Below are 21,903 nucleotides of genomic sequence, written 5' to 3'. Positions count from 1 at the left end.
TATTGATGACACTTAATCCTTTTTTATACTAATGGTACTACTGTAAAAAATAATTTTTTACTTAATAAAATAATGCTCTAAATAAGAGAGAGAATAATATCATGCAAAAAGCAGAATATGTTCCATAACTTTAACACTTATTCTGGCTTTCTAAATAAAGAACAAAAGTAATAGAAATTCAGCTAAGCTTGTTGATGTCTTCCCATGAGAATCAAGCTTGAACTGGAAGAGAAACTGACAATCACCTGTGATAGAATGACTTTGACTTTTTATTGGTTACAAATAATATAGTATTAAACATCAGAGAGAACTTTTGGTAGTTTGTGAAAGAGAGGATGTGGCAGGAGGAGTGGTCTCATTTTATAGTTTATGAAAGAGAGGATGTGGCAGGAGGAGGGGTCTCATTTTATAGTTTATGAAAGAGAGGGTGTGGCAGGAGGAGGGGTCTCATTTTATAGTTTATGAAAGAGAGGATGTGACAGGAGGAGGGGTCTCATTTTATAGTTTATGAAAGAGAGGATGTGGCAGGAGGAGGGTCTCATTTTATAGTTTATGAAAGAGAGGGTCTCATTTTGTGGCAGGAGGAGGGTCTCATTTTATAGTTTATGAAAGAGAGGATGTGGCAGGAGGAGGGTCTCATTTTATAGTTTATGAAAGAGAGGATGTGGCAGGAGGAGGGTCTCATTTTATAGTTTATGAAAGAGAGGATGTGGCAGGAGGAGGGTCTCATTTTATAGTTTATGAAAGAGAGGATGTGCAGGAGGAGGGTCTCATTTTATAGTTTATGAAAGAGAGGATGTGGCAGGAGGAGGGTCTCATTTATAGTTTATGAAAGAGAGGATGTGGCAGGAGGAGGGTCTCATTTTATAGTTTATGAAAGAGAGGATGTGGCAGGAGGAGGGTCTCATTTATATGTGGCAGGAGGAGGGTCTCATTTTATAGTTTATGAAAGAGAGGATGTGGCAGGAGGAGGGTCTCATTTTATAGTTTATATGATGTGGCAAGAGAGGATATAGTTTATGAAAGCAGGAGGAGGGTCTCATTTTATAGTTTATGAAAGAGAGGATGTGGCAGGAGGAGGGTCTCATTTTATAGTTTATGAAAGAGAGGATGTGGCAGGAGGAGGGGTCTCATTTTATAGTTTATGAAAGAGAGGATGTGGCAGGAGGAGGGTCTCATTTTATAGTTTATGAAAGAGAGGATGTGGCAGGAGGAGGGGTCTCATTTTATAGTTTATGAAAGAGAGGATGTGACAGGAGGAGGGGTCTCATTTTATAGTTTATGAAAGAGAGGATGTGGCAGGAGGAGGGGTCTCATTTTATAGTTTATGATTGTAAAACTAAATGAGGTTGAAGGGTATAAAGGTCTAGCATGGCCAAGTGGTTAGGTCACTTAATTCATCATCTGAAGATCGTGAGTTTGATTCCCTGTCCCACCTTATATGCTCTCCTTTTCAGCTCTGAGAACATTATAATGTGATAGTCAATACCACTATCTGTTGGTAAAAGAGTAACACAAGAGTTGGCAGTGGGTGGTGATGACTAGCTGTTTTCTACCTCTAGTCTTTTACTGCTAACTTAAGGATGACTAGTGCAGACAGGCCTTGTGTAGCTTTCTGTGAAATTTTAAAACAAATCAAAGAAACAAACTGAAGGGTATAGAGGTTATGTTTTGTTTGAGCCATAACTATATAACAATGAGTAAGTTGAATTTCAAAATTCTTGGAGTGGTGGTAAATAAATTAAAGAAGAGGGAAGACATAGATAATGAACATCACAGTTCTCCCACTAGGAGAGATTGAGGCTGTTTTTTATAAATATTTCCTTATAAAATTAATAACTTAAACCTTAAATAAAATTTAAAATTCAATTTATTAATTATGTTTTGATAATAAATTTAACTTTATATATTGATAATAAAGTAGTTTAATTAAATTTTGAATATAACTTTTTGTAAGGTTGCGACTTGTGTACGCTGACTTACCAAATGCAAGAAGTTAATAATTTTTACACAGGCCTGAAAATAATGTTTGTTGTTAGTGTAGGGAAAATAAAGGTAAAATGTTTAAAAAAATACATTTGGTATTTGTTTATGAGGTTCTAGAAGTTATGCAAGTAATATATGAAAACTGTAAGATGAAGAGAGATATTTCTGTTCTTAGTATGAAATAAATCTTTAACACAGACTGACTCAATAATGGCTTCAGAAATTTAGAGGTAGATTTTTAGTAAAAATATTAAGAACTCTGATTTTTTTTGTGGAGGATACACATGTAATTTTACTAAAATCTTGCCCAGTTTCATGAAGATGTACTGGGTTAATGTATAGTATATATAATATAACAGATGTAGTCTTGTTCCATTGGACCAACATTGCTTTTATAAGATTAATATGATAATAATATAGAAAGAAAAACGTTCTTAGTTAACACAGCAAAACAATATCAAAATGGCAGTTGTTAGGTGATGACAAAGAGAAACTGGAACATAAAAAAAAAATAAGTTTCCAGCACTTAGTTTTTATTTTCAGCATTGGATTTTAAGTGCTATCTAGTTATAATGCTGTCACCCATACTGCAATTGTGGATATACTGGGAGCCTTCATTCCTACCCTGTATTCTGCATTGGACTTGCTCAGTGAAGAACCTTCTGCTGTGTGTCTTTCATGACCCCAGTTCAGTCTTTAGTGGTGTCTTAGTATTTTCATTATGTAATTACTGGGAGAGATTTGCAGGTGGAGAATTGTCCCATATTACTATACCAGATTTTTTCATGGATATTGATGAACCTAAATAAGAAAAACGTTGTACATTGTTAAAGAAAATCTGACAATTACTGAAAGATTAAAATTTAATATTTCAAAAGTGCAAATTAAAAGGGAGTTGAGTATGCTGGATTGTATGATATATGTGCAGACAGCAGAAAGAGTGCTGTGTTCATTCTTAGACAAGTTGGATGAAACTCCAGAAGGCTCCTCAAGAATGAAACAGTAGATAACTGTTTGTACACATGGTTCATTCATAAATTTAGTTTAGATTCACAAGTGTCAGGATCTGTTCAGTATTTGCAAGGTGAGCAATTTTTTTTACCATGACCTAAAACTAGAAGGTAAGTTTGTGCTGACCAATGTGCCATGTTTTGAATAATGACAACATTGTTGAAAGTACCACCAAGGAGAAGGGGACTAGTAGAAGTGACCAAGAGTTGAAGGGTCAAGATGAGAAGCCTGACAGTCCAATCTCTGTTCAGGAAGTATCAAATACTTAGAAGTTGTGATAATGTAAAGTTAGAAGTATAACAGTATGTGAAACTGTTGCAGTTAGCATTTCTTATAAAAACAACAAAAAAGTACAGACTTTTTAAAGAAATTAGTCAACAAAATAAATTCCATGTACTGATTATATATTGAAGTCAGTACATATGTTTTTATATGTTGTTGCTTGTAGCAATTACAGAAAACTTAAAAAATTCAAAAAGTTATATGTATATACTGTATTGGGTAATATGACCATTTCCTCAGTTATAACTTGTTTCACGATGCAGTTTACCATGTCTCCTGTGAAACCAATGTTATAGCCAGGGAGTACTGTATTTCAACTATTCATTATGTCAAAAGCTTATCTTGAGTATTGCACATATATATTTAATATTTACATATTAGCTTTTCCTGTTCAAAAAAATATACAGTGTTTTATTTATTTGTGCCACTTTTGTGAAAAATGAGTTATTAGTTGAACATAGAGCATGTTTATGGTTTTTTGAAATTCAAACCTCTGTTCTTGTTTTGAATTAACTTGTGTAATTAGAAATGTATTTTATATCATCTGGCCATTTGTATGTGAACTGAGCTTTATAGTTAAAATTTCTATAATGCATACTATTTTTGTAGGAAGAGTATAATATTTGAATCCATTTTTTATTCTAATAGTTTACATTTTGTGCACATTATAAACATGGTATGCCAAGGTTCTTCACTTCTTTCCTCTGTTTTGAAAGTTAGAATATGTTGGTTTATTGTGCTTGTATTTGTATTGGCTTTTTATGTGAATTTTAAAACTAATACATTATTAGTTTATAAAGTAATATAGTAAGCAGTTTATTAATTTAAAAACGAGCTATAAGCAGTTTGCTGTTATAAAGCTGGCTCATTGTTGTTTTGTAATTATTTAAATGATCATTTGTAAATGATAATTATTGAAGACTAATAGAGATTTCAGACAGTTTTATAAGAAAAAATTGATGATTATTTTGAATTTTATAATTAATATTTTATTAGACATTGATCCTGAACTTTTTATATTATGTATCAGCTCAGTTCTGATATATTTAATTTGTAAAATTATTGTCATTATCAGACAGAGGCATAATAATGTCCTTGTATCTTGGTTTAGGTAATATGTTTCTGAAAGCTCTAAACTTCCACAGTAATTCATAACTCTTATCTTCGAGTTCATTATCATTCTTTGATAATGATTTTAAATTGTAGACATTACAATGATTTCTTATTTAAAATATTTAGAGATTACAGAGTCTACATCTACTTTTTACTGTTTTGATACAAAGAACTCTTAATTTTGAAGCTTCTAGCTTTACAACGTACATTTTGTTCAATCCTTTCAAATTGAATTTAATAATTTATGAAAGAGAGAGTTTTTGTATTACTGAGTGTTGAAACAGCTTACTGTGAATTTGAAATATTGATTCTGTTTAAGATTGATGTAAAGCTTATGCTAGTTTGATTATTATTATTTTGTATAGGGCTGGATCTGGGACATTATCTCCAGTGGACATACATTGTATTCAAGTTCATGGGATGGTCTAGTTAAGGCTTGGGATGTTCAAAGAAACTGCAATGAAATAGCATGTAACAAGTAAGCTCACCAACTTTCATAAGCTATTTAAGAGCTTAGGCTTAAATTGCAAGACTTGTGACTTGCATATAATCATAATACACACATTTATATATATATTTGTGAATACTTTATAGTGAAGCATTTTAAATGCACAACTTCATTCACCCACACAGAGTTAATATTTATTTCCATGAATTATGATTTTGAAAACTTGTCAGGTTTCTGGTATAGTGCCTCACAGAAGTATTCACTCCCTTTCAATAATGTGTCATATGTTGATGAAATACAAATATTATAAAGTTTTCTTTATTGATTTTGTTTTTATTTATGACTCTGATGATCAAAGTTAATACTGTCATGTGTGAAGGAGACTGAATGTCAGTAAAATCTGCAAAGAAAATATATTAGTTGAAATTTTCTGATTACATAAATATTCAACCTATTATGTCAGTAGTTTTTGGAGGCAGCTTTAACAGTTATTACTGTGAGAGTCTTTCTGGATAGGCCTCTACCAGCTTTGTGCAATGGAATGGTGTAATTTATGCCCATTCTTCCTAGCAAAATTACTCCAGTTCTAACAGGTTTCTTGGAGATTATTTATGGAATGCAGTCTTCAAGTTTTACCATAAATTTTCCTTTGGATTCAAGTCAGAACTTTGACTTGACTACTCCAGAACATTCACCTTCTTCTTTTGAAATCATCCCGGTGTGACTTTGGCCTTGTGCTTTGGGTCATTGTCCTGCTGAAATGTGAATTTTTGACCTAGTTTTAGATTCTTGGATGACTCAAGCATATTTTCCTCTATAATTTGTCTGTACTTTTGCATCATTCATTTTCTCAATTCTGACAAGTTTCACAGTCCTTGCTGGTGAAAAGCATCCCAATAACATGGTGCTGCCACCACAATGTTTGACAGTTGTGATAATGTTGACTGGCTGATATGCTGTTTTGGGCTTGCATCAAATGTAATGCTTTGAATGTAAACCAAAACTTACATTTTTTGTCTTGTCTGATCACAAAATCTTGTGCTAAATGTCTGCAGTATAGTTTACATGGTTTATCACAAACTTCATACGAGAGTTAAGTAGATTCTTTTTCACTAATAGCTTCTTTCTTTCCCACTCACCTGTACAGGCCAGCTTTACATGGGGACAAGGATATTGTGTGTGTATGAATACCAACTCTCATCTCAGATTTGTAACTTTGCAGGTCTTTCAATGCCATTGTTGGCTTCACAGGGGCATCCATAGCCAATTTTCTGCTTGCCCAACTGCTTAGAGTGGAAGGGTGGTTGATCTAGATAGTGACTGGGTAGTATAAAACATATTCCACTTTTTATGGTGGACTTTTTTGTACATAAAGGGATAATCAGCAACTTTGAAATTTTCTTGTAACCTTATCCTGATCTGTGCTTTTTATCCCTGACTTGTAGAATAGCTCTTTGGATTTCATGGTTGGTTTGTTGTATTGCTATAGAAGTTGTAGGTTGAACAGATGTATGTACTCTGAAATCAAGTTAAACTGTTTTGATTACACCCGGACAGAGACCATTACACTATTTTTATGACCTTTCAAACTAATCTTTTGGACCTGAACTGGTTTAGGGTTGCAGTAGCAAAGTGATTGAATATTTATGCAGTTGAGAATATTCTAGTTTTCTTTGAAGATCTAACTTACATAAAATCAGTATTTTTTTAGCTTTCTTAGTTTGGACTATATTATGTGTAGGTTCTAAATATAAAATCCAATTTGAAAGTTTCATGGTTGGAAACTGAGATGGCAACAAAATCCAAAAAACTTTGCAGGGGTTGAATACTTTTGAAAGGCACTGTATTTTAGTGCTTTCAAAATATATTTCTGTTTATTCTCAGTAAATGAATTCTTTATTTCCTTTAGATATACATTTAATTGGGTTGTAAGACAACTGCACCTGAAGGAAAATTGCCAAATGCAGCCATGTATAGGATAACAAACAGTGTATAAAATTTTCAAAACCATAATTTGTTGGACGTATTGAGAGAAATAATTCATAACTTATGCTTCTAGTGTACTTACATTATATAATTTTGCATAATTCAACATTTTTATTTTATTACAGTAAAGAAAATGTAATGTGAAACCTATGTTATCTTCTCCTTAAACAGTTTTAGATAATTTGTTATTTTAAGAAGTACAAGAAATATGTTTTTTCTTATTTTAGTTCATATAAAATATGGCTTGGGGCAGTTCTCAGTTACTATTTAATTAGTATTTAAGATATGAATGTGTGTTCATGCACATATATACATACACTTTGTATGCATTTAAATGTCTTTTGGAGTCTTTAGCAGGCATAAGTGTCAGAATATGTCATATAACACGTGTAACATAAATTCTGATGTGATATATAACCTTTTCTCATGTCTAACTTTTTCATTCAGTGCTGCCTTTTGTATGTGAACTTTTTATCTTACCACTAATTGTGTCCTAAACCAAGGTACAACAAGGACATTATTCCATCTACCTAATAATGATAATAATTTACAAATGAGTATGCGACAACCCTCCACTAATAGGAGAGTGACAACTGCTAGCACTTCTCAGTTTGGTACTTGTGTGTTAAGATGCACCTTTTTTTTGTTCACGTGAAATTTCTGAAATCGATGTTTGATTGAAAGTATTTACAAAACCAGCTGTTGTATAAATATGTTTGTCTTTATTTTCAAACAATTTTTGCCTCTGCAGGCTTTATGGCTTTAATTTTCTACAATGTAAATTCCACAGAGACAACCATTTTCATGCTGTATAGTGTTGAACATTTGAACTTTCTTCATTCTAGACAAACTATCACAGTGGTGCTGGGTGCTTTTTTGTTTGTCAGGAAATATGAAAACTTGTATGGTGGAGTTTTCCATGTGGTCCATGCCTTTATTAGGCCTTGATGTGGATTTCCATCTTCCCATAACTCTCATCTATGAGAATATGATTTTAGACAGTCCTTTCCCATTGCCTAAATTTGCAAACCATCTTTTCAACACAGGCATATATGTACCTCAACATTCAGTGTTCTTTTGTGCCTTTTTTTCCTTCCAGTTGTGTTATCTTTTTTCACTTTCTCTTATTTCTTATTATTCTTTACTTTCTCTTCTTCACTCAGTTGCTTTTTCAAATTATTGTTTTTTTTCTCTTCCTCATAATACCTGAGTGCGTGCTGAAAATTCTTTGTCTCAGCTCCACTGTGGTGCTGATATGCCTCATATTCAAACACCGGTTGCACATTACAATCAAGCCAAAGTCCTTTTCTTGGACTCTCAAACTTTGGAGTCTCATCTTTGGGTTTGGAATTCTGACCCTTGTACTTTGTTATTCCTTTTGAAGTTCAGTTTTCTTCCCTTTGCCTTACCCTCACTATCCTTTACACTATTTGTTCTCTATCCATATATTTTGGAAGTAGTCCTACTCCCCTGAGGTGTTTCTGGTGGACACTTGTTTCTTTTTTTTTTTTGTGTTGGCATGTTATTCTTCTTTGGCCTTGTCCCATTTACTAAGTTACTTTGTTGCTGAGGTGGGACATCTTTCTTGCCCAAGTATGTTTACCTTCCTGTTCTCTCAGAAACCTTTATCTAATTTATTTCCTCTGCCAGTGGGTTTTATGGGGTATTGGATTCCCTGTAATCATGGGCTGAGGCTGCATCTTAATATTTTTCTTTGACTATTCTTGTGCCCCATTTTTTTAAGCTCCCTTCTCTTCTAACTGCTTTCTCCTGTCCTTCTAACTCCTTTCTGATCTCTAACCTTCTATTCCATTCCTTATCTGGCTTCTGTTTTCTAGTATCTGTAGGTTTTATTGTAAGAACTTTGATGGTGACTGTTTTCTGTGCTTAGGAACAGTGAGGGTACATTTGGCTCAATTTTGGATTACTTATGTGGCTAACTGTCAATACTACATACTCTATCTGTTGTCTTCACCCTGTTTTTCCTCTCCTCCCTTTTTGACCTTTGTTTCCCTTCTTTCTCCTTCTTGGAGAATTCTGTCTCTCACTAGCATTTCTCTAAGCTAGTATCAGACCTTTTGGCCAAGGATATTATGGAAAGAAATTCTCACTCTTCTTTGGGATATTATTTCTATCTGTTTGTGCCCTAGGGATTGGTGTTAAGTCATCATTTTATTTCATCTCTGTAAGTTTCTTGGTATTTCTCAATTTTCAGTAGTGAGTTTTCTCACCCTCTGAAGGTTTTTCTTGTCAGAGCTTTAGATGACCAATTTTAGTGTCTGTGATGCTTATTTCCACACTCTCACTTTTCCAGAATCCAAGATTTATCTTCTGTCACTACATCATAGTCAATTTTATCAGTTTCGAGTTATTCCTTTTGGCCTGATATGTTTTTTGTTTGTTACATAGTGCATGTTTTTGATTGTCATATTCATGGCACAAGATAAAGATTTCACCATTTTATGGATATCTGACTTCTTTTAGCTTCATTTTAAAAGGAATCCTCTGGCCATTCTCTTCTCCTTGTCTAGTTTGGTAAGTCAAATTAGAGAAGTATAATCTTCCATCTACCCAATATCTGGTTCATTTTTTGGATGTGCTCTTCATATCTCAGTAGGGCATAGCCTTTTCTGTTGTGATTATGGGTCATAGATGGTTTGGTTACTATTACTCTATCCTCTCTTCTTTCCTCTTCCTATGTAAGAGGTTCTTTATCTTTTAGGGGCTTATTCTCCTGAGTTGTGTTCACATGCATATTTTACTGTGATCTGTATTTTTTGCAGGATCCATTTTCCAGAATGGTCTTTCCATTCTTATGTTTTTCAATAGCTTTGCTTTTGTTTGAGCTTTCCTCACATTGATGCTTTTGCCACTTATGACAATGCCAAGTTTCCTTTATTTGGGTCTTCTGTTCTGCACATATCAGAACTGGTGGTGGATGAGTTTAGTCAGGAATGGTCTGATCTCTTCATTTGTGCTTACTTCCCAATTCAACTCCTTTCTTGAGTTCTCTCCCTCATTTGGGACCCATTTTATTGAGTCCTTCTGGTGGTGCCCAGTCAAGTTGTAGTTTCATCTACTGAGCCTACTGACTTTTGTCCATCCTCTTCCACTCTCCTGCCTTCTCATTTTTCAGCCTCATACTTTTATCTTCCATCTATTTGTGCCATTACTCTGATTTCATGAGTGGGATTTGTCCAGTCTCTTCCAGAATGATTGGGACCATCTTCACATGTAGCCTTCTTCCAGTTCCATTCTGTTTCTCTGTCCTCCTTAGATGTTTATCAGTAGAAGTGGCATGTTTATCACTGTTGGTTTCTGTGTTGTTTCTTCTCACCTTCTTGTCATCCTATTCTCCATCTATTTATGTTCTTCACATGGCTTTTTGATCAGGGCTGACCTATTTCAACAGTTGCTGGTTACTGGACAGCTCTCTTGACTATTTTAGTTTTTCTGTTATGTTAGGTTTTTTATTTCCTAGCCTTTCCCATTCTTCAAGTCTAACTGACTGGGTCTGTAATATTATTCTTTACACCCTTATCTTAAACTCTGTTTGAACTCTTGGATTATTGTTCCTTATACTATCCATCTGTTAAAATGTACTTTTTTCTCCTTCTTGTCTGTTATCATTAGCTTTCTGAGGTGTATGCCTTTAATTCTTCTCACATTCTATTTCATTACTTCTGTATCCTTCTCTATCTGTATTGTAATTTTCTCCTTAAAACATTTACAGTGTGTAGGATGACAATGCTTTCACCCCTATATATATATATATTTTTTTTCAATTTTCACCTTTACTCCTGTTTAGATAAAGATTGCTCCCTCTATCCTGTTTGTGTAGTCTGTTGTTATCTGCACTGAACTTTTTCCTTTTGTGGTTCCTGATAACATCCCTTCCTTCTGTGGAATCTTTCTTCCAGTCATGATCTTTCTCCTGTTACTTTCACTGGATGAGTCCAACAACTTATCCATTAATGTTTTCTTTGTTGAATGTATAGGTATGTCAGCATTTACAGATGTCCTCCCATAAAATTTGTCACATAACTAACTCACTTGTTAGATACTGACTTCCAGTATTCATTGGAGTAGATTGTTTGGGCTGGCATGTGGATGACCCTGCACATCTTTGTCGAATACTGCCTCCATCATCTGTCCATTTATCCTTTGTTGGGCTATGGATTTCTTTCTGTCACTATTCTTCACATGTAATACCATTTCTGATTAGGTAAATATATTTTCTCACTTTCTTTTTAACAGACCCTTCTAGTTCCTTACATGATCCCATTCAATGGAAAATGTTGACTGCCAAGATGTATTTAATCAAAATATGTACAGAATAGAGCTGTCCAAATCTGATATAACACACACCCATGAGATGGAGTGTTTCATAAGATAGCTCCGGATATCTTCACAGTGCTCATTTTCTTAAACAAATCTCAATACAGACTGTACACACTCCTGGGCCATCATGAGTAAAGAAGGTAGAGGTTGCTTGCCCATCTTCCAAATTTAAAACCTAGTGTTGACCTGCTTTTAAAAATAGTGCTTTTATGGTTACTCACTGCACTGTCTTGCAGTAATGTGCTCTTTTAAACTTTCCACTGTACTTTCATCCTCTTCTTTTTTTTCTTCTAGTGGAGCATAGTAGCACTTATGTTTCTAGTCACTGGGGTGGTGTATCATGGAAGATACTCATCCCTATGGCCAACTTCCCCCATATTACTTGTACCAAGAAGGTGGTTCTTGGATGGTCTGGTGTTGGATTGGCACAGGCCAGGCCAACACAAGTCCTTACTTGGTTGCATAATGGATGCTAATTTCTCTTTCTGCCTCATTGGGCTTGAAGTGAAGATGGTAGGAACCCTCCTCCTACTACAGCCAAGAAATCCAAACCCTGGTGCCACCTGGTTTTGGACTAGAGTTAACCTACCACAAATGGACTGATGTAACCTAGCAACACCACACTTATAGCACTTCTGAAAGCCTGATGCAGGATTTTTTAGACAGTGCTTGTAGCTTTTGCCCATCCTTGCAATATTTGCTTTTCAGGCAAAGAGTGTACCCTAGTACAGATGAGTTGTGGTCTTCCATGGGTGTACTGCTATACTTTTTCAAGGTACACAATATCACACTTCATGGGTTCTCTTTGGTCACTTTCCAAAGAGGGCTTATTTTGATGAAATTTTGTACTATTAACTCCACCACTTGAACATGGGATTCTTGCTAAATGTGAGAGGAAGTTATGTATTGTATTAGAAGTTAACAGTTTTTAAAACTGATTAGGTATTCATCTCTCTCACACTTCACACCTTCCTCCCTACTTCCAGTGCATCTTACTTTTTTGCTTGATCTGAAAGTGACGATTGAGTAGTCAGTATAGAGGGAGCTAGTGGTGCTATAAGATGGTGTTGCATTTTCGTTGGTGGAGGATTGTCACATGCTCATTTGCATGTAACTACACAGTATTCTTGTGTTAAAACACGTGAGATTAAGAGGGAACTTCCACACTAGTGGCAAGTCAATAAATTTGTATATAAGGACAGCAAAATTGTGAGTGTCTGTCAGAAATACGTTTTCAGTGTTGGAAAAGTTAACGTTTTTGCTTCTACAAATGAATTTTTGTGGAAAACAAAAAAAAACGATTGTTAAATATGTTTTAATATTGTGTGCATCAGTATGAGAATAGACTTAGTTATCAGTTTTTAATTAACAAAATTATTTAACTGACATAACGTACCATTATTGGACTGCTGTCATTATGTAAATATTTTTTTATTTCATCATTACATGACATTTCAAGCTACATGTTAAGCAATTTAATACATGTAATGGAGAACTCTAGATGGAAACTGTAAATTTTGTCTGAAGGCTGAACAAAAAGGCAAGAGTAATCTATAGTAGGACATATTACTACAATATGGATGAGGTGCCTATTGTAACTTTTTGATAGAAGTTATATTATTATGATATGCTCTTATACAGTCACCCTCATCTTCTACAAGTTTGTGTTGCCTTTTATGATATGAATATCTCTACCATTCTCCTCTAATGAAGCCCGGCATAGCCAGGTGTTCAAGGTGCTCGACTTGTAATCGAGGGTTGCAGTTTTGAATTCCCCTCAGACCACACATGCTTGCCATTTCAGCCATGGGGGAATTATAATGTGAAGCTAAATCCAACTATTCTTTGGTAAAAAAGTAGCCAAAGAGTTGGAAGTGGGTGGTGATGACTAGCTGTATTCCCTTTAGTCTTACACTGCTAAATTAGGGACGACTAGAGCTGATGGCTCTCGAGTAGCTTTGCACGAAATTCAAAACAAACTCCTTTAATGAACAGTGTCCAAATGCAGTAACTTTGATATGAGGATGTGAGATTCTATTTATGTTTCTTCTTTCGATAGTAACAGTGCTATTAGCTGGTTTTGTCTAAAGTCTCATTTCTTTTTACTCTTTTGTCATTTTTTTCTCATACTTTATTCTATATACTCAAGCTTACTAAGCATTATACAGAAGTTATCCTGAGACAGATAGGAACCATACTGCAATGTTGCATGATCATTTCATTTTACCCAAGTGTACAGTTTCCTGTGTAATTCCTACACTGGTTATTTTCTACTGTCCTTCTTGTTTGCATAGACAGTACTAACTACTCGTATGACTTTCTTTGGCTATCTACAAGTCACATGTCTCATATTTCTCAAGAACTATATTACATGTTTCCTTTGCTTTCTGTAATTCTTCAGTACCTTTTTAATTGAAGGAAAATTTAAGTAGATATATTTTGGTTGGACCCAAAATTTCCCCATCGCACTCATATCCACTTCTACCTGGTGGTAATTTCTAAAAGTAAAATCAATCAATTATTAAAGATCTCACTGTGCTTGCTCATTCACTAAATGGAACATTTTAATAAAAAAAGAGTATGAAATGAAAGGCTTAATTTTTAAGGAACAACTGTAATGTAAAATACATTTCAAGATGATGGAAAAGTAGAAGAAGGAGGTTTTCCTGTTAATTATTTCTCACCCATCTGTAGTTAAATATGTACTTGAATTTCATCTTAGTTCTAAGAAGGTAAGTATCTATGTAGTCCAGAATATCTTGGTGTTGTAGGAGTAGTTGATGCTTTAGTTACACAGAGCAATACAGTTTTGAAAGATTTGAGTCAGTTTGTGTGACTCTTTATATATCTTTTATGATATAGTAAATTAGAAATGTTAGCTGATTACATCTGTGGCATTACACTCTGCATATGTTTTAATAAACATGTTTTCTTTACAGCATGTTTCCCACCATTAACGTTCAGTTAACGGTATAAAATTCTGACAGACATTTTACTTTGTGGAGGGACTTGTATTTTTATGACACATTTAACCTTTTGTGCACATGTGGAGTTCAAAGTGATATTACGTGTTTGACTAGCAGAGCCCCCTGAAATGTTTGCTGTCAATTTAATATCTTTATTGCAACAGTATTTTTTTTAATTAGAGGACTTTTATAATGATATAAATGAAATGTAATTGTAGACACTGAAACATAGAAGTCCACCCATATTTAGGTTGTACTTTATAAAAGCTTAACTAATGTTAGGCTTAAGTTTGATAAAGAGATAAGTTAACAATGCACTATTTTTACCTCAGCTTAGTTAAGACCAAACTATACTTTATTTAGTGCTATCTAAAAATAAACTTACAATGTTAATCTACAACCTAAAGTCAGTCTTTTTTGAAAACTCCAAGCTTTTAATGCTATTGTACTAAATGGTTAATAAAGAATTTGCATCCATCTTTTTGTTATTCCTTCATTCAAAGAGTAGTTCTAGTGACTTGTTTGTTGAGCTAACTGCACATGCTTATAAGGCATACTGACAGCAGAATTATAGTATGACAAAATATTTTATGTCTGTGATTAGAATTCCTATGTGTTATTCTGGAAATCCTGTATTTAAAAAAAAAGCACTGTTGTAATAAAGACACTAATCTGAATGCAAATGTCTTGCTGGTCTGGTCTTTTGTTAGTCTATTATAATATTCAGCTTTAGTCTGTCATGATAATGTTTGCATCTTTCTATCTAAATATGCATGCATGCACATGTCATTTCTATAAGATACACACAAAATTATACAGATATTAGGGTTATCAACTTTTTATTTTGCCTTACATTGCTAATTTAACACTAATTCATGGTGGAGAGTAAATACCAAGGACACCATACAAGGATACTTAAAAAAAAAATGTACATATGCATTTTAGAGGTTCTAGATGTCATGCAACTACAATCAGAAACTGTATAATAGACAAAAGTATCTTTGTTATTCACGTGAACATTACCTTGCACTATGACTTATCTAGGTCATACTGATATCATTGGTTCATTGATATATTTTTAGTCAATTATATTTGTGTAACACATTCAGTTTTTTTCTGTATAACAGATTTATATATTTTGCAAAAAGTCTGCTACCTTGTATGTTAGATACACACAGTAAGTTTACAGTTATAGTCAACATTCCTTTTCCAATACAGGATTGGTTCAATAGACTTAGCCTATGCATATTGGTTAACTGATTCTAATAAGGTATAACAGCATTATAAAAATGTCTTATTAATTTGTTAATATGAATTGCAAACAGTATCTGTGTGAAATTCTCAACACCATTGTTTCATCATGCTTTACAACAACCAGAACATTTAATATACAGGTATAAACCTTATAGGTCGTTTTCAACTCCACTTGTGACAGGATACTTTGTTTTCAAGTTTCATAAAATAAGTGTTTAAGTCATATTACAATATATTTTATGTGTACAACAACATTGTGCAAAAATAAAGGCAAAAACCTCTAAAATATTTTATGAGCTCTTTGTATCATATAGTAAAAGTATCACACAACTTTTGTCTTTCTTCTGGTTACATAAGTTTTTTTATTTTATTTCTAGGTGGTCTGCAGCTGTCCTGTCACTTGCTGTTCATCAAGATATGTTGGTGGCAGGTACCTTTGACAGAAAAGTGCGAATGATGGATCCTAGAGTTGGCTTGAAGTTTGTCGGTGAACATTCAATCCACAAAAAACCAGTACTGTGTATGGAGGTTAATAGTAAATTTATAATATCAGGGAGTGAAGATGAAACTGTTGTCATTTTTGATCGAATTGCTGGAAAGGTGCATTCTATAATAAAGGTAAACAATATTTTAATTGTTCAGTATTATTAAAAAGAAATGAGGAAGTCCATTTCCTTGATACCTTTCATGTGTGAATTTGATTGGTGAACCAATGCACATTTCTCAAAATTAGCAACAGCACATGGCTAAACCATAGCATTTTATGGTAATCATCAAGTATGACAATAAAAAGTGCTCTCATAAGAAAAACTTGTAAAATGTGTCCATTAATTTCTTATTTTTTTCTATAATTAATTTCTAAGATTAAGATTTCATGTACAAATAAAAATACTGATAGATAATTAGAATATTTAATGATGCAAACATATCTTCTTGCATATTTTGAAATGTCAGAAATAACTTTAATATATTGCTGCAGTGGTTGACCTTAAAAGCAGGGTATCTGATTTTGCCATATGCATGTACATTGCTTCATGAGAGATCAAGAAAAAGTGTAGGTAGGACAATTACAAATCTGATTTCTTCTTCTGAGTTCTATTATGTATTTTAATATTTTGCATGGAGTGTTGAAAATAATAGTTATTTAGTAGTTTTTATGAATAAAATGTACGTTTCAATCAAAATATGTTTCTCTGTTGTGTGAACTTGCACATAGTTCAATAGTCTCTTTTTTATTCAGTGTTTTTAGTCCTTTGTATTTACCTTACAGGATGTGTGTCTTTCACAACATTTCACTTTTCTTCTTTTTGAAAAGTATGTTCTGTCAATGAAATTTGCATTTACCATAACTTTTCACACTTCACTTTATTCTATGGAATGTTAATAATGTAGAAATTTGTATGGCTATATTTTATTCACCCATTAATTTAATGTTTTACGTTATTCTCAGCCCTGAAGATTTCAAGGGGTGTGTGGTGCTTTTGGTTTCTACTTTTCCCCATTTCTGTAACAAGTTGATTACTATTGTTCCTGTTGATTTTAGGCTCTTCACTGAGTCTGTGATGGAATGTCTCATGGAGCCCTTCTTTAGTCAACATACTCTGTTAAATTACAGAGCTAGATTTTCAGAACTATATTTAAGACTTAGGAAAGTTGAAACATTGTTCTCTGCTTATCAATAAAAGTGTTAATACCAAATTCCAGCCATTCTGAGATACATTAACCTGTTGACTGCCAAGTATTTCAGCTGCGACAATACAACTCTAATGCTTCTTCATTTTGTAACTTTTTTCGTGATGCACCATTTTGGATTGAAAGTGAAACAATTTGTAAGTAGGTCAAATGCATGTATGGTGCTGACATCTAGCGTTGGTGTTAGGTGTTATTGAGAAGGAATTAACTTGTCCGTGGCACTGTGTTACCGATCGGCTTGGATGAGTTATCTTGTCTACGACACTGAACAGGTTAAACTCTGCTCAGTTAAAACTATATGAGCTTATGTCTTTTTTATTTTCATTGGAATTTGTGCTCTGCAAATGAAGCTGAGTTTGTTGTGTAATTACCCAAAAGTTGCTTTTTCATTTTTGATGTGTTTTTCTCTCTCTTCGTCAGCCAGATAAACTTTATCTGTTTTCCATTAAAATTATTTTATCAGCCCCTAAAATTTTCTCATTCTATTTGCTGTCTTCAGCTTTATAGTTGTCAGTTGTCCAACCTGTGTTCCTGATGCAGGCTTTTTCAGGTGGGTTACCAATGGTCTTGCTCACATTCATTTTTTTAAGTTATTTTTCTTCTTTTTTTTAGCAACGTGTTTGTTTTATTATTATTATGTCATTCCTGTGGTACTAAGGCTCCAACCACTCATGTTTTTAAACCTAGGACAACTTTTCCCTTACTGGGGCTCTTTACAGGATATTTTCTACTTTTGCTCTTTTTCAAAATAATATTTTGACACTTATGCAGTTATTTGTTCTCATGCTATAATTCTTTCTTTCTTTTTGAGACATTTGTGGCAATGAATGGAGGATAATGTTTCCTCCCACTGCCTGCAGTTGGTGTTTGCTTGGGTTTAAACAGATTTCTGTGTACATTCCAGGCTATTCTCTACTAATTTATTTATTATGAGTGTTCTTTGTATGCTTGTTACCAGGTTATTCTTATCTTGTGATATTTAGAAAATATAAAGTATCAAATAAAGTACATAGCAGTGACAACCCACCAGAGTTTACAGTCAGTCACAGTGGAAGAAAGTGGTGGAAGTGTCATGACCCAAATTCTTTCAGAAGTGGAAGGGGAAACATATATTAATACGATAAATTCATAATATTTAACTAACATGTTTTGGACCTTGTAGAATGTGCAGAATGTGACTTGAAGAGGAAATCTTACCAGCAAAACCTTATTGTGGTAAAGACGAGAAAAAGAAAGGTAGAAATATGACAAGTACAAATAATAGAAATGCTTATTTGTATACATATGCTATTATATGTCTTTTATTTGTGTGTGTTTAAACAGCTTGAAAATTTCATATGGCTATCTGTATATACAACTTACAAAACTGTAAAGCCTACGTGTATGTATGTAATATATATATAATATATATATATATAGACTTATGAATACTAGTCAACATGCAGTGTATGTTCAAGCATGTATAAAACTTACAAGATCCAGTCCATGCATTATTCCAGTGTAGTTCAGTAGTTCATCCAATTCAGTGTTTACAGACTCTACATGTAACTACTGGGTATCAAAAGAACAGCTAAAGATATATTGCAAGTACATACATAACATGCAGTATTTTGATCACTATGCATCATAGCAATCACACATGCAGTACCACTATCAATGATAACATTGTGACAGTGATACCAGGATCGATAGCCATCCAGTCTGTATGAACTAATCCAAAAGTTGTCATTTTTTCTTGAGAGAGGATCATACACCAGCTATCTATTAAATTCAACAATAACTGTTTCATTTAGGACAGTATTGCTATTATACAAACTTATGTCCATGATGGACATATAAAAATAAAGAAACAAGATTACTGAAAATTATTAATTTAAAAAGGGGAATAGATATTATCAATATTTAACATAATTAGCTTAATGGAATTCAGTTATATTCATGCAATATATATATATATATCATTTCTTTCCTTATATACATGTAATTATTGTCCAAGAAAAATCATTTCTTGTACAACTATTTAGATTGTGTACTTACATCTTTTATAATTTCACAGTTTGAAGAATTTCCAATGTGTCTTTCATACCGACATGGCCAGTTGTGGATTGGAGACAAACAAGGTTGGATTCATCTAATTGATCCTACAAACGAAAAGTTTGAAATTGTTCAGGTATGGGTCGATCCTATGCTAGACTCGTGTTTTAGCTTTGTTGGTAAGTGAAATAGTTTAACAATGTATGAAATTAATGTATTTCATTCAGGAATACATAAACAGAATTTTGGATCAGTTATCTTTAATCTGAAATTAATGGAAAAATACCAATAGACTGGTTGTCAATGATATCTAGTGTATTTGCTTGACAAAAAACTGTTAAAGTTTGAAACAATTGGATGATTTTTATATAAGAACTGCCACATCTTGAAAAGTAAATAATATATATATATATATAATATAGTGTATATCATTTAAAGGAGGGTAATTATAAAGTGTATTAAAATATTTCTAAAGTCAGGGAATATATAATTATCATTTCATTGGTTAAGCAATATGGTTTGAAAAATTGGTGCTTAAAAATGTTCATCTGCTATGTATTCTGATTCAGTATCAATGAAATCACATAATTTGTTTTCATTACTCATTTGTGATTTGAGCTTGAATTTTATAAATTACCTAACCAGGAGAAACTTGAATATTATAAACTCTGTGAATAACACAAAAAGTTTGGCTGCTAGGTGTTTAAAGAAGGTATCAATTGTGTTGACTTATAATAGTGTTAAAGATGTCTATTTCTCGTTATGTGTAGTTTTTCTCCTGTTGTTCAGCCATTATTTCTGCTGCTCGAATGTGAAGATGTATATGTTCAACTTAATACTAATTTGAAATATCTGACTAAATAGCAAACAAGACAAATCTCAAATCTTTATAGAGTTCTACGACTCACAAGCTTATTTTCATGCAATCTCAAGTTAAATGTATTGTGAAAGTTACTGTTTTTTTGCTATAGTTTATAGTATGATTTATAGTGCTTTAAAACATAAACAATGTTCATTGTGTCACTAGATAATTAGCAGCGAAAGTAGTGGATCAGTGTAAACCAACACTAAGACATTGAGTAACTTGTGTGAGTGTTAATGCATAAGTAACTTGTGTGGTGTGGGTGTTTATGCATCATTATTTGAGATTTTGGTTGTTTATGTGTAGTTTAATATCAGAATTGATTTCATTTATAAAATGCAATAGAAACATTTCAAAGACAATGCTATATGTCTGTTATAACATTGAGTTCATTGTAGCTTGTGGAATAAATATGCCTATTAAATTTAGCCACTTTCAACTTGTTCCATCTTGCTTCCTTGCATTTTGCTTACAGTTTTCCCTTTTTCAAAATAACCATAGATTTTTCAATGATTATTCTCTCCAATCATTTTATTTGTAGGCCTGTAACCATTTATCTCATGGTACACCTACCTGGCTTTTATCTCAATAGTTTCTTGCCATCCATTGTCACATTTTCTATTGATACTTCATACCTCAAAGAGGTCAGATCTTATGTGAGCATTTATGTTTTTGTTATTCTTTTTCCGTAAAATTATTCAACTTTGATTACTTAATGAATATCACAAGGTTTCTTATTCATTCTCTGAGAATTTGTCTTAAGATGTAAATATTTTTTTAAAGTTTTTGGATTTTATGTTTAACATTAAAGTTTTAAGCTTCCCAACGTGTTGCCACTTTAATGTAATATGTCAAATTTGGTGAAGCTTCCAAAGTTATTTCTCCACATTTTTGGGTGATGCTAATTCTAAAAAAGGTGGCTATGATTTTGCTTTTATGTGCAGATGGTGGTTCATGACCTGAAATTCCTTCATCAGATTCATTAGGGAAACTTGATTTTTTGTTTCTTTTAATATTTTGGGAGTTTGGACTGAAAATCATTTCTATTTCTGCTCTTGGAGTTAGATGAATAGTTTTCAGTCTACTTTTATTTTTTTCTTCACTTTCCATTTTTGTTATAGTCACAGATTTCTTGAACTATTTGGCCGTATTCTAATCGTTATTATAGTTTCTCCTCTAATATATCCTGTTTCTTCAGTCTCCTTGTTGATGATTCAGCAGATATTAGACTTTTTTGCTTTGATTCAGGATCGGGGAACAGCTACCAACTTTTTTGCTACTTGTCAAATTTGAATTTTTTTTCTGTTTTCTTTTGGATTTATAACATTATGAAGGCCAGTGGAATGTTTTTAATTTTTTCAATTGATTGTGGTTGCAAACAGTTGTGGCTTTTCCATCAACAGTTCTGATAGTGGGAAAAATTGATTGAATAAGTGCTTCAATGGGGAAAGAATGAACTGATCAATCATTTAGCTCTTGAAATTTTGGATTTCAGTTTATATAAAATTAACTGTTGTAAAGTTGTTTTGTCAGGTTAATTCTGCTTGAGTTTGCAGTAGATCTTCTTACATCATAACCCATAAAAGTTCTCTAATTGTTTGTATGGTTGTTTTGTCCCAGTATGTTGACAGTTTAGCTTTGTAAGTTTCTAACATAATTTTTATATCATACATTACTCAAAGAATTTAGTTTTTTTGGTACTACAGTCTTACCACACGGGTCATTCTGGAAAGATCACTGGGATTCAGTATTCCCTTGGAAGTATCATAACATCTTCCACAGACAGGACCATCAGAGTGCTTGAGCCCTGTGCAAATCCTGAAGTTATAGCAGTTCTGCCTGGCTGTGGAGAAGTGACTGGGGTAGGTATTTGTTATGATTTGTTGGGTGTTTTGATAGAAGACGTTGAGAAACAGTTGCTGTACAAG

The 21,903-nt window shown here is 33.2% G+C and overlaps 1 protein-coding gene across 12 annotated transcripts in view; it reads left to right on the top strand.

The window, feature by feature from the left end:
* Nucleotides 1-21,903, top strand: part of LOC143245080 (F-box/WD repeat-containing protein 9-like) — a 48,816-nt gene that overhangs the window by 14,173 nt on the left and 12,740 nt on the right. For all 12 annotated transcript variants that reach the window (XR_013025458.1, XR_013025462.1, XR_013025459.1 and 9 more), the window contains 4 exons: nt 4,758-4,870; nt 15,765-16,005; nt 19,136-19,249; nt 21,682-21,837. Coding sequence is in view for 7 of the 12 variants with exons in the window: in XM_076490925.1 (XP_076347040.1) it covers nt 4,758-4,870; nt 15,765-16,005; nt 19,136-19,249; nt 21,682-21,837 (624 nt within the window). In the remaining 5 variants the exon portion in view is untranslated. The remainder of the gene's footprint in view (nt 1-4,757; nt 4,871-15,764; nt 16,006-19,135; nt 19,250-21,681; nt 21,838-21,903) is intronic.

This window comes from Tachypleus tridentatus, chromosome 2 (genome assembly GCF_004210375.1).
Source record: "Tachypleus tridentatus isolate NWPU-2018 chromosome 2, ASM421037v1, whole genome shotgun sequence".
In the NCBI taxonomy this organism is placed as follows: Eukaryota; Metazoa; Arthropoda; class Merostomata; order Xiphosura; family Limulidae; genus Tachypleus; species Tachypleus tridentatus.
The sequence above is the reverse complement of the archived record's forward strand: the minus strand, read 5'-3'. Positions and strand labels throughout refer to the sequence as shown.